The 16965-nt window shown below is 36.4% G+C and overlaps 3 protein-coding genes and 1 long non-coding RNA gene across 4 annotated transcripts; 2 read left to right on the top strand and 2 right to left on the bottom strand.

Moving 5' to 3' along the window:
• The first annotated feature begins 4389 nt into the window (after positions 1-4389).
• Positions 4390-4900, top strand: LOC129306231 (uncharacterized). Its single transcript, XR_008592177.1, has 2 exons — positions 4390-4435; positions 4650-4900. It is a non-coding gene; the product is annotated as an uncharacterized LOC129306231 (long non-coding RNA).
• A 2929-nt stretch (positions 4901-7829) lies between these two features.
• Positions 7830-9351, top strand: LOC129306880 (dormancy-associated protein 1). Its single transcript, XM_054947658.1, has 3 exons — positions 7830-8086; positions 8175-8376; positions 9070-9351. The coding sequence occupies exons 1-3, from the start codon at positions 8002-8004 to the stop codon at positions 9104-9106; spliced, it is 324 nt and encodes a 107-aa protein (XP_054803633.1). The 5' UTR covers positions 7830-8001; the 3' UTR covers positions 9107-9351.
• Positions 9352-9507: 156 nt separating this feature from the next.
• On the bottom strand, positions 9508-10515 carry LOC129306879 (uncharacterized). Its single transcript, XM_054947657.1, has one exon. It carries the CDS (start codon positions 10405-10407, stop codon positions 9631-9633), a length of 777 nt encoding a protein of 258 aa, XP_054803632.1. The 5' UTR covers positions 10408-10515; the 3' UTR covers positions 9508-9630.
• A 1216-nt stretch (positions 10516-11731) lies between these two features.
• LOC129305021 (putative E3 ubiquitin-protein ligase RING1a) lies at positions 11732-16516 on the bottom strand. Its single transcript, XM_054944919.1, has 10 exons — positions 16207-16516; positions 16026-16068; positions 14563-14621; positions 13885-13966; positions 13640-13760; positions 13512-13553; positions 12745-13224; positions 12374-12481; positions 12120-12302; positions 11732-12022 (listed from the first exon to the last, which is right to left on the bottom strand). The coding sequence occupies exons 1-10, from the start codon at positions 16295-16297 to the stop codon at positions 11969-11971; spliced, it is 1263 nt and encodes a 420-aa protein (XP_054800894.1). The 5' UTR covers positions 16298-16516; the 3' UTR covers positions 11732-11968.
• Between the last annotated feature and the right edge of the window lie 449 nt (positions 16517-16965).

The following is a 16965-nucleotide window of genomic DNA, read 5'->3' as shown; positions in this document are numbered from 1 at the left end:
AGTAATTCTTTTGGCTTGCATGGTGGTGGGGGTGAATAGCTGCACGAGATCCTGAAGTTCTTCCTTTAGCCTAGCCATATAGGTGAGAATAAGATACTGAGGAAATATAGATGCTGGATAAAATCTTAGCATTATTCTGATGGAAGGAAATGCATATGTAGAGATTATGCTGACTCTAGAACAGACTAGGATCTGGCCGAGATACTAAAAACAGAGAGAATCAGCAAAATAAACTCCTAAAAAATCAGGGACAGATGCGATACACAAAAACATAATATTAAAACATAGTAAATGATAAATATTAAATAGGAATTAGGGCACAGGGCCCACTGGGCTTTGTTCGGCGCCAACACTCTCCCTCAAGCTGGTGAATAGATATCAGTCATTCCTAGCTTGCTTCTAAATTCTTCAAGCAATGCTCTAGCTAATGGCTTGGTGAATACATCATCAACTTGCAGTTGTGCTGGTATATGAGCTAAATCAATAATTCCCATGTCTATCTTCTCTTTAATGAAGTGCTTGTCTATTTCAACATGCTTCGTTCTTTCATGATATATAGGGTTTTCAACCATAGCTATAGCAGACTTGCTATTGCCCTTAATCTTAATTGGTGAATCTGTTGCAAGTTTTAGTTCTTTTAGCATTCTTTGTAGCCACATTCTTTCACACACTCCATGAGCCAAGGCCCTTAGTTCTGATTTTGCACTACTTCTGGAAACAACAGATTGCTTGCTACTCCTCCATGCCACTAGATTTCCCCAAACAAAAGTGCAATACCCAGAAGTGGACCTCTTATTATGATGTGAGCCTCCATAGTCAGCATTTGTATAAAATTTATTCCTTTAAAATCACTTTTAGCAAAGAAAATTCCTCTACCGGGAGTCATCTTAAGGTACTTCAAAATTCTGTAAACGGCCTGCATATGCTTCTCTCTTGGATCATTGGTAAACCTACTTACCATCCCAACAACAAAGCTAATATTGGGTTGAGTGTGGGATAGGTAGATAAGTTTACCTACAATTCTTTTGTATCTGTCAGCATCAACGGGAAGTAAATCTTCCTTATTATTTGAGGTTGATTCTTCTTCATCCTCCTTTTCTTTAATATCTAATCTACATGAAGATTCCATAGGTGTTTCTGCTTGCACCTAGCATCCCTGTTTCTTTTAACAGATCAAGAGTATACTTCCTTTGTGACACCACAATCCTTTGGTTAGATCTAGCTACCTCTATTCCAAGAAAGTATCTTAGACCTTCCAAGTCTATTCAAATTCTTTTTCCAATGACTTCTTCAATCTCTGTATTTCAACTAAATCATCACCGGTTAGCACTATATCATCAGCATAAACGATAAGTATTGTCATTTTTCATTTTGAGTGTCTCACAAACATTGTGTGATCCGTTTGACATTAATCATATCCCAAGTTCTTAACACCTTTGGTGAATCTTTCAAACCAAGCTCTAGGTGATTGTTTGAGTCCGTATATAAAATTTTTAACAAGACTAATAATTACTAATGAAGAAACTTAAGATGTTATAGCAAGACTAGTTGAGAAGCCCCGTTCAACTTGCTGTATAGCCAAGCAATAGAGCCCCTCTATCATCTCAGCAGTACCAATTATCTTCCCCAACTCCAAGTCCTGGAAAGTACACAATTTAGGGAGAAAGTTAACCCCACAAAATTGATGCAAAGTCACTTTGCTCACAGAAAGAAGGCTGCAGTTCAATTCTGGAGCATATAAAACATTTTCAAGTTTTAATCCATTGAATAGATAGGCTGTACCAATTTCCTGAACTCTAAGGGATTTTCCATCTGCAACTTTAATGAACATAATAACTTTACATGGTTGTAAATTCTGAAGCAAACCAAGGTTACCTCTCATAATTTAAGGCAAGAATTGCATTACCCGTGTAGGCAATATTGCTAGAAGCTATACGCTTTTTGTGTGAATCATGTTTGTTTAAAATCTTCCGTAAGAGGTCAACTTCCTCCTTACTTGGTGTCATAATTAGATTTGTCCTCTATAGTGGCAGTAAAGGCTTTATTTTCTAACTTTCCTCTCCCTTTCTGATTAGGTGGCTTATCATGAATTATCCAGCATACATCCTTGGTATGGCCAGCATTTTTGACAGTAATCACACCATTTGTTGCTTTTCTTTCCCTTGCCATCACCATTCTGAGTTCCCTTGGATCCAAGGGCACTTGAAGTAAGATTTTCAGCATTAGGTTGCTTATATTTGCGATCAGTTTCTTTCTGCTTTCTTCATGTTTTACAGTAAAGAAAACCTCTTAGTGATGGTAGAGGTTCAAGGCTCATGATCTGCCCACGAACATCATCAAAGGCATCATCTAGCCCCAATAAAAATTTATTTATTCTCTGCTCCTCTTTAATCTTGACATTTTGGGCAGCATCTTGAGGACACGACCACTTGTGTGTATTGTAGGTGTCTAATTGCTGCCAGTACATAACAAGATTAGTATAATATTGTGTAATGGATGAAGTACCTTTCCTTAGACCATGAAGAGCTCCTTCAATTTCCAGAATTGCCGCTCTATTTTTAACAGAGGCAAACATATCCTTGGCAGCCTCCAATACTTCATAGGCTGATCCAAACAAAGCAAAACTGGCATTGATTTCTTGGGTCATTGAATTCACTAGGCATGTTTGAACAAGTGAGTCCTCAGCCTCCCAGGTGGAAAACTTACTATTGGTCAAAGCTGGTCTTGGAGTTGCTCTAGTAAGGTGCCTGAACTTTCCTTTGCCCCTAACATATAGGTGCACGCCTGCAGCCCATTGAATATAGTTCTGACCATTCAATCTGTGAATGGTGATTGCAGCAGCATCATTTGGCGCTTGGTGGGTTGCAATGGTAGATGGGGAATTTTTGTTCCCAGTTGATTCATCGCTATCATCATGGCCTTCATTGTGCAGCCCAAATCCGAATTTGATCATAGCTGCTATGATACAATGAGGAAATATAGATGTTGGATAAAAGCTTAGCATTATTTTGATGGAAGGAAATACATATGTAGAGATGACACAAACCCTAGAACAGATTAGGATCTGGCTGAGATACTAAAAACAGAAATAATCATTAAAATAAACTCCTAAAAATCAGGGACAGATGCGATACATAAAAACATAATATTAAAACACAGTAAATGATAAATATTAAATAGGAATTAGGGCACAGGGCCCATTGGGTTTTGTTCAGCACCAACAGATACTTTTTTGGCATTCTTAATTTACTGGTAGTGTCATTGTGGGAGTCATTGAACTCCTTTATGCTACCATGCTGCCAAAGCCACGTCCTATCTTCCTCTAATTTTCCTATTGACAATGGCTCCTTTAGAGTTAATTGAGAATTGTGGGCTCTTTTGAACATAAATCTTAATTTGGCTGTGTGATACTGATAAGTATGCTCCTATCGTATTAGCAAAGCTATTTACCTAATAGAGAAACCTTCAAGCGTCAAGTACTCACACAACTCAGCTCATGGTCTGATCACGATTTCCCTCTTTCAAATCAAGTGGAATACCTAATCATTCCAAATTGATGGCCAATCAATGAGGAAGCATGAAGCAAATGATTGCATGAGAATAACATAAACAGGCTGTAATGAAATATTTCAAAATAACTTCAGATACAAAGGCTTAGCTCATTACAGAATCAAACACCATCCTAATCATTAATACAAGGGCTAGGAATTGAAAAAAAGATAGAGAAAACTAGTGCGGATGCTTGTCTTTTTAGGCCACCCACACCTTCCTCAGTTCCTTGGCCCTCCTCCATGCTTTTCTGCAACCACTAGAACCTGAAAAAGCATGCTCCTTGAAGCCTCTTGCATGCCTAAACATTATTCAACTAGAAAAGCTAATTTTTATTGGACATTCTGGTCTTGAGAGAAGCAAAAGCATAATAAACCTTTTTATGATTGTATTTTTGCATTTTATCCTTGGACAGTTTGTGCTTTAGCCATGCCTGGTATAAATGACATGGCATTTTAGGCATGGGAATATTTACAAGTTAAAGAATAAAGAATTTCCTTCTGGAATTTGTCCTAATGCTTTCCTTCTCTAGTTTTTTTTGCTTGCATTGTGAAGTTCATTATATTTGCTTGTGTTGTCTATTTGCCCACTTGATTTCTGACTGCTGCAATGAGTTGCTTGCAATGAGCATCTGAAACTGGGAGGATTTGTGACGAAAGACTGGTTTGATCGAAATGCGAGTTCTTGTGTTTGAAGTTGACCATTGGAAACCAACAGATCAGCAGGTGTGATCATTGGATTTGCAGCAGAACTGGAGTTTGGTCCAGTGCCAGCAAATTCGAATTCTTGGCTTGTCTTGCTTTCTTGGTCAGGAGGGTAGTTTGATTTTTGGTCCCGAATGTGGGACTCAAGTGAAATGGTATCAGCTTCAGCTGCAACAACTGAGGTGAGTTTGGTTCTTTGACGGGCTTCCATTGCAACGAGGCCAAACAAGTCATATGCCTATTCGGGTTGAGAGCACCTTCTTGTGTTGGTTGGCATGTGTTTTGCTGGCTAGAAATAGTTGGTTTTCATTTTTATCCTCTTTCTGCTAATGGTTCATTATGTTTACGCACATACTCAATTGCATAGTTAACCGATGAGAAACACTAATCATGCAGATATTTGCACTCTACATGTACTATTGTTGCCAGTTGTCTGTATGTTTTACAGTCATCCCAGCAAACATGAGTTACCACAATCAAACTCTTCTAAGAGAGATTTCTTGGAAGTCAAAACTTGAGGGGATCTACGCTGGCCTTTTCGTAGGCTCTATTTCTGCATTAATCTCTGTTAATTTGTTGGACATGAATGTGATGGGATTCGAACTAGTTTCAAGATCAATATTATCAGTGCGGTCAATTTGCTGTTATTAATCCGCAGATTAGGGGCCATCATATCTACCTTTTGGACTGTTCATTCGTAAGGTGCGCATTGGTCTGGTGGTCGATAGATATTATGAATGCGACGATATATGATGAACGCTTTCTTAATTTCAATGGACCCAATCAACCTAAAATGATGCGGATGCGTCCTTTTTTTGGCCTTTTTTTCCCTTTTCTTTTCTTTTTAAAATTGTGTCATGTCTTCTCTTGTGTGTGTGTGTCTCTCTCTCTCTCTCTCACACACACACACTCCGTCCCGTACTTAAAGACACTTTCTAGAATGTCCTGTATACAGGACATTTTGCCCAAATAATAAAAAAAAAAAGATTCTCTTTTTATTTTTTCATGAATACTCTTTATGTTGTAGAGAGGTGATATAGGGGGGGAAAAATTTTAAACCATTAATAGAGGTTGATTTCTTGGCAATTAAAATAGGTTTTTTAATTATCATGTACAGGACAATCAAAATAAGTTGATTTTAGGGAGAATCTCAACTAGAACATAAAAATTTAGATTTAAAGTCCAATAGAATTTAAAAATGCACCATATGCCTGACGGTCTTTTTTTATAAATTTTGTTGTGAATGAAAAGACTCATTTGCTCATCTCAATAAAATGTTTATGTATACATAACACGATATTCATGAATTTTAAATTTAATATTACAAATGCACAATACATTCGGTGAACATTAACTTGAAGTATGTTGTTTTAATGAAAGTATGTTATTTATTATAAACTTTATGTTGTACAAATATCATAGGTCTACATATGTTTACTTATATTGATAATTGATGGACATGGTGTTATGTATTCATAGGCATCGTGTTGTTCATCCTTTGTTTTTCTTGTATATTTCACTTTAAATTAAACCATATCTGCTAGATATATTGTGCATTCAACAATATTATATTGAAAATTTGTAAATATTATGTTTTGCATGCATAGACATTTTGTTGAAAAAAGGGCAAATATGGTTTTTTGTCCACAACAAAATTTGCAAGAAGAGTCCTGGAGCTTACAATGCATTTTCAAATTTTATTGGGCCATAAATGAAAGTTTTTGTGTTTTTGGGGCCTTAAGTCAGATTACCCCAAGTAAATAATGAAAATAAACTTAAAATCTAGGGAGAACGACAAGTAAGAATCTTGTAAGGATATTAATATTAAATTAAAATTTTTCAACGTTAACGTTTTTAAATTTCAGTATTTGTTCTATCATATTTTAATACTAAAGTTCATAATTTAGTATTAATGTTTTACAAGGTTCTTACTTCTCATTCTCCCTAAAATGCAACCTTCATTCACACTAACATTCTTTGTATCATTCTATTTTTAAAATGTATAAATGCATAAAGACAGTTATTATTATTATTATTATTATTATTATTATTATGGCATTCCATTGCACTAACACTCAGCACTGCATGTACTTTTCTTAAGTGATCATTTTAATATTCATAAGTGACACACTCATGTCAATGTATAGCTTAAACATGGGACCTTTCGCACACAAGAAAAAGGCATTGACAACTTTTCATTAACTATACTGCATTGCATTGAGTGTACCTAAGCACACTAAAATATTAGGTCTCTATTTCAATATATATATATATATATATTGAAATCGTCTCCCTGAAAAAAATTATCACTCCTCAAGAAGGATTATGTTGACGGTCTCATGTTAAGGACTGTAGAAGAAATAGCCACTTGATCTCTTTCCCACAAATAACATTGATCATCATCAAAGGATAAGCTACCTCTACACACTATTAATTATACAAGACTAGATTTCAAAATATTTTTTAACTTTAAATTACTCTATTTGGATTTTAAAAAATAGTTAAAAATTATTCATTTTATTAAAATTGTAAAAAAAAAAAATCAACAGTTTTCAAGATTACTCTTCCATTAAAATGAAGGGAGAATCTCACTTAGGGTCCCTAAAATACAAAAATTTGCATTTAGGCCAATAGAATATGAAAACGCATTATGTGCCTAAAAACATTTCTTGCAAATTTTATTGTGGATGGAAAAATGCATTTGTTCTTATCTTAACAGAATGTTTATATATACACAACACGAATTATCAATAGAATGTTCCTGAATGTACAACATATCTAATAGATATGATTTAACTTGAAGTGAAATGTACAAACAAGCAAATGATAAATAACATAATATTCATGAATATACAATATCATGTTTATCAATTCTCAACATAGTAAACATACGTAGACTTACAATATTTGTACAACATAAAGTCTATAATAAATAATTTACTTTTATTGAAATAACATACTTCAAGTTAATATTATTGTACACTCATGAACATTGTATTGAGAATTTATAAACATCGTGTTGTGTATACACGAGCATTTTATTGAGATTAGGGCAAATGAGTCTTTTCAAAATTTGCAAAAATGACTATTCTATTGAGCCATAAATACAAATTTTTGTACTTGAGGAGCCTAAGTAAAATTCTATCTATTTATTTGTCCTCTATTTTTCTTTGCGTGTATGTTGATTCATTTCTTAAATATAAAAGATCCCAACATTTTTTTAATGTTTATCCATATATTTTACCAGACTCATGATATGACAAATTAATTTTTAAATTTTTTTAATTAAAAAAATATTCATATTTAATATTCTACCTCTGTTGTGTCTCAAATGATATTGCGGTTACTAGGAAGCCAAAACGTAACAAGTGACACGTTTGAGAGCATGGGGCATGAAGGAAGTGGGGAGGATCGTCCACGTGTCAAGTGCTGGTCTATAAGAACACTGTTCCTGAAGAATAGCACAAAGACACAAAAGTCAAACAACTGTTTAATTTGTGTCTCACTCTCATGTCATCCATCCTTATCCATTGCTGCTTCTCGCACTCTCCATAGTTTCCGCAGTGCAAGACAAGCAGAACCTTCCACTTGGAACCTCCACAAAGCTTCTTCCCCCACTCTCTCTCCCTCTCTGTCTATTACACACACACACACAAAAACAGAAACAAACACAATGCTGATATAACTCATCAGATCAGCGTTTAAGTTTGAGAGAGAAGGTACGTACACACGTAAGAGATATTTGAAGATGCTGAAGAAGCTGTGGGACGACGTTGTGGCCGGTCCTCAACCTGAGCGTGGACTTGGGAGGCTGAGGAAGCTCAACACCAAAGGTATTGCTCGTAGCACTTGCAAGTAACTAGTTAGCGATTGATATTTGTATGTGTATCAATATTTAATTTGTAGTGTTTGTATGATCAGATGGTGAAGGAGAAGGAAGCATGATGACGTCGCCGACATCACAGGCATCGACGCCGAAAACACCGTCAACGCCGACGTCGGCGAGGAAAGAGGACAACGTGTGGAGGAGCGTGTTCAATCCGGGGAGTAACTCTGCCACCAAGAGCATTGGTGCTGAGATGTTTGACAAGCCTCTCCCAAATTCTCCCACTGTTTATGATTGGTAATATAATGCAAATCATCTCATCCCATCTTTATTCTTATAAACCAAAATAAATGTTCATGTACTTTTGAAAGATTTTGCATTTATGGAATCAAAAAAGTAGGAGAAGAATTAATCTCTTGATGATTAAATTGAAAGTAAGTATTTTGAAAATTAAATCATGATGAGAGTATAATTAACTTGTTGTTGGATTGGATAATTGAAAAAATTATGAACAATGCTGCTTGTTGACTAGAGATAATTACTTAAATTAAATTAATTGTAAAAAAGTATCCAAATACATCATACCACTTTGAAATTATATCTAGCATATTTTTTAAGTTTTGTTAATTTTTTAAATTATTTTTTTTAAAAGTAGTGTCAAATAAGAAAAACTCTCCGGCAAAATTGTGTCACTTTTTGTCAATAATTTTAATTATAATTCAAATTCAAATTTTTAATGAAAGTTAGTAGTTATTTATATTTCTCCCTATTAAATTCACAGATATAGATTATAAATAAATCTCAAAAATGTCACGGCAGCAGTGCATGTTGATGGATGATCATAAAATTCAATTTTTAAATTCCCTTGCTAGTTGAAGAAAGTAAATATAGTCCTTCTTTTTTTTAAAAAAAATTTGGTTAAAGTAAATATGTTCCTCTGTTATTTGGTTAATATTAAAAATACTTTGTGTGTGTTTTATGACGTGGCAGGCTCTACAGCGGAGACACCAGGAGCAAGCATCGCTAACTTGACGGAGGGTCTAATGCAGATGCTGTCTTTTCTCCTTGAATGTCTGCCACGTGTACTCCATTTGACGCGTCCGACTTTGATTCTGGTCCGTGTCGTTTACTGAGTGTCGTTTTTATATTTTTGCCTGTGCTTTTGCTCCAGCAGATTAACCGGTAATCTGCGTGTTCAATATTTCTGTAAGAGGAACGCTCCGTTCCTATCACTTTTTGGATCTCTCATTTCTGCATCTCATTCTCAAGGTATCAACTTGACTAAACATAAAATCACCGTGAAGTTAATCGTAAGTGAATAACACGAATGGATTGGAACAACCAGACTTCGTTCTGGTCTCTTAATATCAGCGTAATAAAATTCATAACAAGAAAAGTACAGATCAATGAAAACCCTCGAGGCATTACTTGCATAAATTTTTATATATATATATATATATATAGAGAGAGAGAGAGAGAGAGAGAGAGTAATGAATCCATGATTATTGGTAAATCAGAAAGTTAAACCTTGAGAGCATACCGTGTATGATTCTAGTGAAAAACTGGTTTCATAATACAATACTCGTTTCTAGAGCAGCATCCATTCTTGTTCCTCCTGATCGTACTACCACCATTACCCTGCATTTCCATGGCCAGTCTTCTCTCTAAGTCATGTCTCTCAAATCTCCTTCTCAGATTCTGTCTTCTCATGATACCATTCAACTTCTCCTTCCTGCTATCTGGTCTTCTGCTGTTCACAGGCACTGGCATGGCTTCCAGACCCATTAGCTTAGCCACCACGCCAGGCTCACACCACACCACACTTTCCCCTGCTAGAGTTGCAGGCAAAGACAGAGTCTTTTTAAACCTATTCCTTAACCCATACTTCTCTTCGTCTTCCTCTTCTTCGTCTTCTTCCAGCGGAAACCTTCGTCCTAAGCCTGTGTCACAGCAAACTGAGTTTTTTCCTTCTTGGATTCCAAACGAAGATCGGTGAATGGCGTCCCTACCGTCAAGCGAGAATCTTGGGTACTGATTCAAGGCGTTTCTTGCAGATCTTAAGATGTCAGAATTGTTCACACATGACATCCTGCCCCTCATGATTCCATCGTTGTAATGGCTTTTAAGCTTTGACTTTCTAGCGATCTCTTCCTCTAGTTCTAACTGTAGTATCAGATCCTCCAGAGTTGGTGAGCTTTGCCTTGGATTTTCGTCAACAGTACTGCTTTGTTGGTTGAGGGTGGAGGTTGAGCCATCGGTGTTGCAGAAAGTTCTGATACCTTTCTTCATCTTCGAGCCCAGAGGGTTCCTGAGGAAGAAGAAGGGCATGTCCTTAATGTTGTATTATGATTTTGAAGAAGGAGAAGAAGTAATGCATGATTTTGAAAATGGGGTTCCGAGTTTTTCTTTAGTATAGAGGAGAGGTTGCTAGAGGAATTCATTGGAACGTGAATGGATTGAATGGGAGCGGTGTGATGGTACTTAGTGAAGCATCTAGTGGAGTGATATTAGATGAGTCTTAATAGCTTTCACATGATGCAGAAGGAGAAGGCTTTCACGGCCTCACAGGTTTTACGTTTCTCTTGTCTGCAAGTTTTAAGACAGAATGTGAGTAAGTTTGAAAAGTCACCTCTTAACCTCGTAGTTATAATTTTCACTTGGTATTAGCTGAGAGATATTATTATCATTTATTATAGTTGCGGTGGTAGAATGGATGAAAACAATGAACCTTTCGGTCTTAACACATTATTACGTGGTTTGAAAATTATGGCATCTCAGTCTGCTTAATCGAAACCTTTACTCTTAGCGGTTAGAATTTAATTTTTCTTTCCTTTGCTCCGTGAAATAACGAACGTAACATAGCCGCCATCAAAGCTGTGAGAAATTAAGAACCTTCAACCAAATGATTTATTTTAATACCAATAGGTGGCTCAATGAATGAATCACCGAGAACAATAAAAGCGTTGTAGATACGGATGAAATGAAACGACGCGAACATTCAACCCCAAATGGTAAGTGCAGTTTTTTTTTCCTAAAACGTTAAGGCTAGTGTTGAAGAAACAGTAAGGTGTAGTCGAGTGTCAACATTATCACAGGTTAAAATATTTGCTCATAAAATTAGGGATAATATTTGCAAAGTTCGTTGTATGAAAAAAAAAAAAAACAACATTAGCAAACTATGCAACCATAATTCAGACGTTGTAAAAGCGAACGAATAGGAACTTTATCACGAGGCATATATAAGACGAGGCCCCAAGTCCGCAGTAGCTTGCAAACATCTGTTCAGCACCATGCAATTCTTAGCACTATATATATATATATATATATATTTACATACATACATACATACTCCCTTCATTAAAAAATATGAAACATTTATTAAAGAATTAAACGTTAAAATATATAAAATATTTTTAATCTTTTAAAGTAATCATTATTTTTTTTTAAAAGTGCCGCTATTAATAATGATTTTATATTTATTATAGGTTGTTTAATAAGGATAAATATAAAAAGATAACATTAGTTTAAAAATAGATAACTATTTTATTCGGGAGTGAGATTCGATTAAAAATGTCTTACATTTTTTAACGGAGGGAGTATTTCATATCTGTATAATGATAAAGAAAAAATCACACCAAAGCTTTCACACAGATTGTAAGCAAACCTGAAGTGTGTCAAATTAACGTAGGAACATTTGAGATTCTCATTTTCTGTGCACTATACAAACTAATTTCAGCTCTTCTACAGTATGAGGGAAATTTTAAAGGAACGAGAAAAGAAGGGGGGGGGGGAAGACGAACAATGAAACTGCCTGAGACTAATTACTGTTTACTATTAGTAAAATTATGCATGGAGCCGAGAATTGGTCTGGGTGATGATTGCACGTCATTCACCTCAAGTCAGCCGCAGTTGAATTCAACAGCCTCCTCTTATATGCCATAAGCTGGAAAACGCGAGGAAGAAAGCGGTGATTAATAAAGGCAAACTAGCTGTTCTTCACGTATATGCCATATATAGTTAAGTCCACGTATAAGATTTACCAGATGGCCAAAGCTAAAATTATCAGGTTTAAGTTCGGCCAAAGTTTCCTGCTCTCTCAACAGTTGCAAATTATCTTTGGGTATATCTACTGAGCCTGCAGCTCTAATAAAGTTGGCTTGCTGCTCTTTTACCAAGCATATCTCAACCTCATCAGCCTGTACAGCTGTTTGAAGGGCAACATACTGTAGGAAGTAAAACAAATTAGAACACATTACACACTGAATAGAAATCTAATTTCTGCAAAGAGTATAACCTGGCACAGGTGCCTGACAGACAATGTAGGTCTGCAGTAGAGGTATGGCTGCTGCAAACTTGGTATTCTTTTCTCATCAAAAGGCACAAGCATGAGGGAGACACCCAACTGAAACAATATAAATCAACATCAACAATCCTATTATTGTGGTGGTGCAAGTGCTCAAGCAGAAACGAGATTCAGAAAAATAATGATGATGGTAAATGATAAGGACATGAACTATGCAACCCCCGTGATAAATCTCCCGCACCAGTTTAAAAGTTAACATGAGATCTCAAACCATTTGCACCAGCTTGAAAGCTACAGCATTTTAATTTAATATTTTATATTCCAGCAGAACCCAAACCAAAGCTGGAAAAAAAGCTAATTACCTCATCATCATTTTCTTCTAAGCTACGGAGATTATCAATCAATTTGGCAAGGCGACTATTTCTGGCATTCTTGCCATTGACTCGGGTGTGACTCCGGTGGCCATTTTTTCCCCAGGCAAATGTACTAGAAGGACTCAAGAATTCTCTACTCACTTCAGGAACATTTTCATCACCGGCACCATCTGCAACAGTGGTTGCAGAGTGCAGAGGAAATTGTGCTTCCGCCCCTTTTTTACATCTTTTTGACTTGATTTCTATCAACTCATCACCAGAAGAAGAACCCTTGGCCCCATCATCATCATTCATGTCCTCAGTGTCATCAGATCCCTGAAGTTCAATCGTACTTCTACAATTTCTTCTTACCCTCAATTGCAAAGTTCTATAGTTACCTTGTGACCTCCTTGTAATCGCTTTGGCATTGCGTTTCTTACCCAGCGCTTCTGTTTGTCGTTGAAGAGTCTGAGCAATAGATTCTTGGATCTGATCACAAAAGATGAAACCCTTTAAATATATATTATGAACAGAAGTAATATCTTGCGAAAAAAAAAAAAAACATAATCAGTGATCAATTATCAAGCATTGAAAAAAAAAAAAACATTTGATCATTTGATATTATGACAGTGTTTTACAGTTTACAGCACACCAAAGCTCTTTCCAGTTCCCGCTAAATGAAATGAAAAAAGCATTTAATCCTTTTGAAAAGTAAACTCTCTTAAGTCTCATCAAATATTTAAGAATTTGTGCGTGAAGTAATAAGATTTCCTCACCTGCTTATTGCGAGCTTTTTCATCGTCATGCAGAGCCAATTCCTATCCAGAGCCTTGTTAATAAGATTTCTTACCAGGCAGATGAAATAGTAAATTTTTCAAAATAAGATGAAGAAAATCCAGGTTACCTCCTGCTCGTACTTGTCTATGTCTGGATAGAGTGCAGCAATTAAGGCATCATAGTTTGGGTCATCTCTCAGTGAGCGTCGGCTAGCACAATGTGTGCGGCAGGCAGGGCATTCATTGTTGCTGCAACAAAACAAGTCCAGATTACGCAGTGGAGGGGGGAAATTTCTGCACCCAAAATAAAAAAAAAAAAATCCCAATTGCAAAAAATTGATCTCTGAGATGATGTACAGAAGGGGGCACAAACCCGAGGCGCATGGATTTGTCTATACACTCTCTGCAAAAGCGGTGCAGGCATTCCATTACGGTTCTTGTTTTTCGAATAATGCCTGCAGTACAAGTAATCAATGATTTCTACATAGTTTGATACTTTGGTAAACAAACTAAAATAAAGATTAAAATGCTTCCTCCTGCACAATTTGCCCAAAAGTACTCAAAACTTCATGCATCCACAAACATAAAAACAGCAACACAAATACAATCCCTGATGGGAAAACATAACCACATGAGATTTATTTGTTTCTTACCAGTTTGTTGCTGTTTTGATTGAATCACAATTTGAATTCTCAATAGTCCATTAACTCTCAAACTGGAAAATAGTTCACTGGTTACAAGTTTTACTGCAGTTTTTCTTCCTTGAATATTCCAAAGACCGAAAATAAATTCCTTATAGAGTCACAGTTTACAAATGCAACAGAGTGTTCAGCTCAAAATTCAACAGAGTCATATCCATGCCGAACATGAATTGTGTACCCAGATGCACAACACTTCAAATAGCAGTAGACACTTAAAATTTTTTTTCATCCTTGTGTTCACGCTGTGCCCCTTCACTATTTAGTTTTCATGCTTTTTTTTTTTTAAAGAAATTATGTTAAGCATGATTTTTAACCAAAAAAATAAACAAAGAAAGAAAGAAAATGCACACCTAGGCAGATAGGGCACTGAACTTCCTTGCGTACATCTGACAATTTTATAACAACAAACCTGCAAGCAAACACCAATGTATAGAGGTATTAGCAAATTGTACAATTTAATATCAATATATAACATAAAATCTATGACCAACTGCATTATTCATAAGTAATTCGTGAATAATATTATTCATTATTTAGACTTATGCAATGCACAAGGATACGTGGCTAATAATAACTTTGAAGGGGATGAATCATTGCCAAAGGCCATATTCTCAATTTTCGTCCAAGTGCATGTACTACCCCCATAGAGATGATGGCAGCCATACAGACAGAGAAACTTCACCAATGGTTACTTGACTGATAAGAAATAATTAACCTTGGAATTAAAAGAAGATGCTGAGAAAGACACAGTGGAAATGTCTTTTGGAGAGTGTATCACTGTAATCAGTAAAACATGTATACCTTGTTCTCAAAAAATCATATGAATGAAAAAAGCCAATGGTAAATAAGAAACCTGATAACTAATTCTATTCTAAAAGCCCATTAATAATAGTTTTCAGTTTTCCACCATGAATACTGTGCGACATTTTTTCCTGAGAAAATATGGCTAGCTTATGCATGCATGCATGCATGCACTCACGCGTTTCAAATTATTTGCTTGAGCAGAGTAGCATGCTCTTGCTATAAAAATTCAGAAGTAAAGACCAATGGGTCGTCCGGAGAAACTAAGTGCCAAAGATGACGTGACTTTAACACCAGATAAAAATGCTTCTCACAGAATAAGTTCTTGCTCATGGTTAACATAACATTCAAATCAACGCAGGCTTTTGGTAAGGCTAATCATGAGTAAATAAGGTCCTAAGAAGATGGCATTTCATCAACCTAAAGCTTACAATGCTCCACCCACACCGTTGAATCTCTCCTAAGTGTTCTACGTTTCTCTCCGTGGAAATTTGAATTCAAAAGAGAAACCACAACCAAGGCAGATTTGATCCTTCTAAGCAACCGCAAACAAGAATTTTTGCCTCGTAAGATGAGTAAATAAAACAACAATCCAACCCACAGCGCAGAACAACGTTCAGTTATCCATACGCAGATATGAACTCATGTTGAAGTCATGAAAGTCACAACCCTGCTTCGGAGAATTTAACACCGAACTCCACCAACAATCAGAACTACAGATCTTCCTTCATCCACGACCACAAAAGCCAAAGAGAACCCATCACTGATGAATAACCAAAACCACCCCAATAATCTCGAATGCTCCTAAAACCACACGTTTTATACTGAAGAAACCGCCGTAAAACGAGATGAGAAAATAGTGAAATAGAACAGAACATGTCGATTCAGAATTAAGTCCGCATTGAAAAACAAAGAGCAGCATATATAATCGATGGAAGAGGAGAAGGAGGAGAAGAAGAATATATATAGTAAACAACGAAAGCAAATCAGAGTAACGGATCAGCTAACATACTCTTCTTTGTCGCCAGTGCTCTCCGAAGGGCTTCGATCAGATTCTGAGGAATACATAGCGACGGGAAAAAAGATCACGAAACAACACAATCAGCCAAAATTCAGATAAATTGCATGAAGTAACAAGTTCCCGTCGTGAAAATTTTAGGTTGGTCGAGGGTTTTGGGCACAGTAACACGTACCCAATCCATCTTCTGGCTTCTCATGGCGATTCCTCTCGCCGTGTAAAGCATCCTCTTCTTGTGCGTCGAACAAGCGCTTCTGTGCTGGCATTGCTTTTCTTGGAAGCAAAAAATCTGCCAAGGAAAAAAATGAACGCCCGCAAAGTTATGCAATCTGCGGAGGCCGCTGGTTGTGGCTATTGAGACTACGGTGGCCACGCGTGACTGGACGCCTTGACCGTCGCAGAGAGAGAGAGACAGGGCGACGGAGAAAAAGAAAAAGAAAAAGAAATGAATAGAGAGAGAGAGAGAGAAGCGACAGAGCCGACTCGTGGCTCTACTGAATTTCCTTTATGATATAAATTTACATCGCTACAAAACACGAAACATGGTAACGGGCGTGAACTCGAGTTAGAGGACCAATAACATATTGCCACGTCATAGAGAGCTGAAATATTTCCCGGCCTCATCTATTACGCTTGTTTGGATTTGTGCTCTGCGAAGCACTTGAATTTTACCCTATCGTGGATCTGGGAGGCCGGACGGTCTTCATGACCAAAGCCTTTTCAGCGCGAAATAGGATGGTTGGCATATTCCATCTTTCAGTGATAAATTTCATGATTCTCACATTTTAGGAAAATAAGAAATCAAAATTAACGCTTGCGGCTTGAGCACCAATATAATTTTTTTAAAAATGTAATCTCTAGAAAATCTTGGTTGGAAAGTAGAATTTTGTAGCATGTAGAACTGACACAAACGCAAAGAATATAATTACATGAT

This window comes from Prosopis cineraria, unplaced genomic scaffold (assembly GCF_029017545.1).
Source record: "Prosopis cineraria cultivar Desert tree isolate PC_DT_omini unplaced genomic scaffold, ASM2901754v1 PC3, whole genome shotgun sequence".
Taxonomy (NCBI): Eukaryota; Viridiplantae; Streptophyta; class Magnoliopsida; order Fabales; family Fabaceae; genus Prosopis; species Prosopis cineraria.
This window is presented reverse-complemented; position numbering and strand designations above follow the sequence as displayed.

What these genes read in the sequence shown, in the direction of transcription:
- LOC129305021 (XM_054944919.1), bottom strand. Translation starts at nt 16,297, where the DNA reads ATGCCAGCACAGAAGCGCTTGTTCGACGCACAAGAAGAGGATGCTTTA. An exon ending in GACAAATCCATGCGCCTCGG is followed by an intron (nt 13,761 to 13,884) that starts GTTTGTGCCCCC and finishes GTTTTGTTGCAG; the next exon opens with CAACAATGAATGCCCTGCCT. An exon ending in AAAAAGCTCGCAATAAGCAG is followed by an intron (nt 13,225 to 13,511) that starts GTGAGGAAATCT and finishes TTTTGTGATCAG; the next exon opens with ATCCAAGAATCTATTGCTCA.
- LOC129306879 (XM_054947657.1), bottom strand. Translation starts at nt 10,407, where the DNA reads ATGCCCTTCTTCTTCCTCAGGAACCCTCTGGGCTCGAAGATGAAGAAA.
- LOC129306880 (XM_054947658.1), top strand. Translation starts at nt 8,002, where the DNA reads ATGCTGAAGAAGCTGTGGGACGACGTTGTGGCCGGTCCTCAACCTGAG. An exon ending in GAGGAAGCTCAACACCAAAG is followed by an intron (nt 8,087 to 8,174) that starts GTATTGCTCGTA and finishes TTGTATGATCAG; the next exon opens with ATGGTGAAGGAGAAGGAAGC. An exon ending in TCTCCCACTGTTTATGATTG is followed by an intron (nt 8,377 to 9,069) that starts GTAATATAATGC and finishes ATGACGTGGCAG; the next exon opens with GCTCTACAGCGGAGACACCA.